General features: G+C 33.1%; 1 protein-coding gene across 1 annotated transcript; it reads left to right on the top strand.

The window, feature by feature from the left end:
- The first annotated feature begins 137 nt into the window (after positions 1 to 137).
- LOC127636131 (transmembrane protease serine 2-like) lies at positions 138 to 2,222 on the top strand. The gene is made up of 6 exons (XM_052116541.1): positions 138 to 317; positions 400 to 569; positions 1,122 to 1,217; positions 1,350 to 1,492; positions 1,605 to 1,757; positions 1,922 to 2,222. Exons 2-6 carry the CDS (start codon positions 455 to 457, stop codon positions 1,928 to 1,930), a joined length of 516 nt encoding a protein of 171 aa, XP_051972501.1. The 5' UTR covers positions 138 to 317; positions 400 to 454; the 3' UTR covers positions 1,931 to 2,222.
- Positions 2,223 to 2,831: the final 609 nt, after the last annotated feature.

Below are 2,831 nucleotides of genomic sequence, written 5' to 3' on the forward strand. Positions count from 1 at the left end.
ACATAATAGACAGAAACTCATAATTTTGAATTTTGTACTAGTAGTTACTATATTAACTACATCAGTGGTACGATCAGTATTATTTTATCAAAAGAGTAGCTTGACTTTTGCTAAACTACTTTAATTAAGTGCTAATTACACAACTCACCTCTAGATTGTGGACGTAAGAGTGAAAGTCGTATTGTGGGTGGAAACACAGTGACCTCTAAGGGGGTGTGGCCATGGCAGGTTAGCCTGCAAATTGCAAGAAGACATTTGTGTGGAGGGTCTGTTATCACGCCGTACTGGATCCTCACAGCAGCTCACTGTGTTCATGGGTAAGTGCTCTCATTTAGAATACTCATTTAATAAGATTATGATGAACTCTAATAAAGTAAATTATGAAATCTCCCCGTGTAGGAATTCAGATCCAAGTGTATGGACTGTGTACGCTGGATATCTGACTCTTCAGGAGATGGCGTCCGCCTCTGGCAATTCTGTACACCGAATTGTTATGCACCAATTTGACCCGAAATCCAATAACAATGACATTGCTCTGATGAAGCTTAAGAGTCCACTAATGATTACATGTAAGATTCAGCAATACAAGTTTTTCTTGTTCATAAAAAACCCTCCATTTTTCCACCCTCCATCAATCGTGATAAATCAGTATTTTTGATCTGGTACCATGTTTGCTTCAAAAATGGTCTTGATATGGAGAACTTCTTCAAAACTGAGTTTGTAGGTTAAAAGATGATTTAGATTTTATTTAACTTGGTTAACAACCTTAAAGGGATGACTTTCTTCTGTGGAACACAATAAGGAGATATTTTTTTTTTGTGAATATAGACTTAAATTCCAGTTTGTACTTTACACAAGCTATTGATGGGCTTTAGAAGACTTGGAAGATGTCTCAGATATGGAATATGATCGAGTCGTATGATCCGTTTGTTACTTTTTCTATCCTTTTTGGAGCTTGACAGTGTGAATAACTGTCCATTTTCATTGTGTGGAAAAGAGCAACTTGAACTTTTCGCTAAATATCCATTTTTGTGTTCCAAAGAAGAAAGAAAATCATTCAGATCATTTTTATAATTTTTAATTTTGGACAAACTGTCCCTTTAACACTTTGTTTGTTTCAGCAAGCGTCAGGCCAGTGTGTTTACCCAATCCGGGCATGTACTTCTCTGCTCCGAGAGAGTGTTACATTACAGGATGGGGGGCACTGTATAGTGGAGGTATGAAACTTTTTTGAAGAGTAACCGATGATAATCATAAATCTATAATTAAGTATAATTTACAGAAAGGAGGCAAGTTTGTGCTGAAAAGAATGACAATGACTTTAAATGTAATTTTGAATTTTCCTAAAGGACCTGCTCCAGAAACTCTCCAAGAAGCCAAAATCGAGCTGATTGATAGTACAACCTGTAACAGCCGACCAGTGTATAATGGACAAATCACAGACAACATGATCTGTGCTGGCAAGCTGGCAGGTGGCGTGGACTCCTGTCAGGTTAGAAACACTCTCTTTAAAAATGCAATTAGAAGTTCCTCCATCATTTTAAAGAGTAACTAAATGTTAAATGCATTCTAAAGGACAAATAAAATGACTTCTGTCCACACAGGGGGACAGTGGGGGTCCTCTGGTCATACAAGAGAATTCTCTATGGTGGCTGATTGGGGACACTAGCTGGGGTGATGGATGTGCTTTCAGAAATAAGCCCGGAGTCTACGGAAATGTGACCTACTTCCTTGACTGGATATATGAACAAATGCAGGTAAGATTTAAAGTAAAAATCTAAACAATGACTCAGAAAAATATTATTATTATCATTATTAATTAGAATGCATTTATTATATGCTATTATTGTAATTATTATAATTATTATTATTATTATATCATTCATGCAAGAGAAGTCACCTTTTGTCTTTTTTTTTTCAGAAATATTAGTATAATAATATATATTTGGAAGAGCAACTGTTCCAAACTACTGTCACTCTGGGATTCTAAAAGAGGATTTTTAATGTCACCAGAGATTTTCTTTGGTGCTCTTTCTTGTTTATTTTTATTTATTTTCTTCATGAACATAAATCTAAAATAACCAAGGATTTATTTTTTACTAGTACCATTCATTTTTGTGAATTGCACAGTTTTCTACAATATGCACCTTTTCAATATGCATGTATATTTTGTATTAAGAACACGATTGTACAAATGATTTAATAAAAACCTAGAACCGACACTGACATCATTGACATGTTTCTGGGTTTCTCTGGTAACTTTTTTCTTATTAACATTAAGACTTTTGGTTAACATTTAACCTAGGTCCTATAACTGGTCACCATTTTAAGTTTTAAACCATTTTGAATCACCTTTTTGCCTTCACTATTAGCAAAACAAATTTAAAAGTACAAACATTTAAAGTAATCTCTCAACTGATGTAAGGTCATAAAAGCTGTATGCATAATAATTATAAAAGAATCAGCAAAATGCTTAAGAAGTGGAGTAGTATGTCATGCTTTTTCAAAAAGTATTTCATGTCAACTACCCATAAACAAGCTTAATATATGCTGAACAGTGCATTCACATTCTAAATGCTTATATATAAATTAATCAAATATAAAGTTTTGGGTGAATTTATGTGTATACAGTCTGATATTAACATACAGACTATTTTTATATATATATATATATATATATATATATATATATATATATATATATATATATATATATATATATATACTTTGACATCACATTCCGGGGGGAAAATATACAGTCTATGGACTTTATTTTGCCACTATAATGGATTATATTTGATATATATTTTATGCCACTGTAATGGATCAGT

The sequence above is a fragment of the Xyrauchen texanus genome, chromosome 43, assembly GCF_025860055.1.
Source record: "Xyrauchen texanus isolate HMW12.3.18 chromosome 43, RBS_HiC_50CHRs, whole genome shotgun sequence".
In the NCBI taxonomy this organism is placed as follows: Eukaryota; Metazoa; Chordata; class Actinopteri; order Cypriniformes; family Catostomidae; genus Xyrauchen; species Xyrauchen texanus.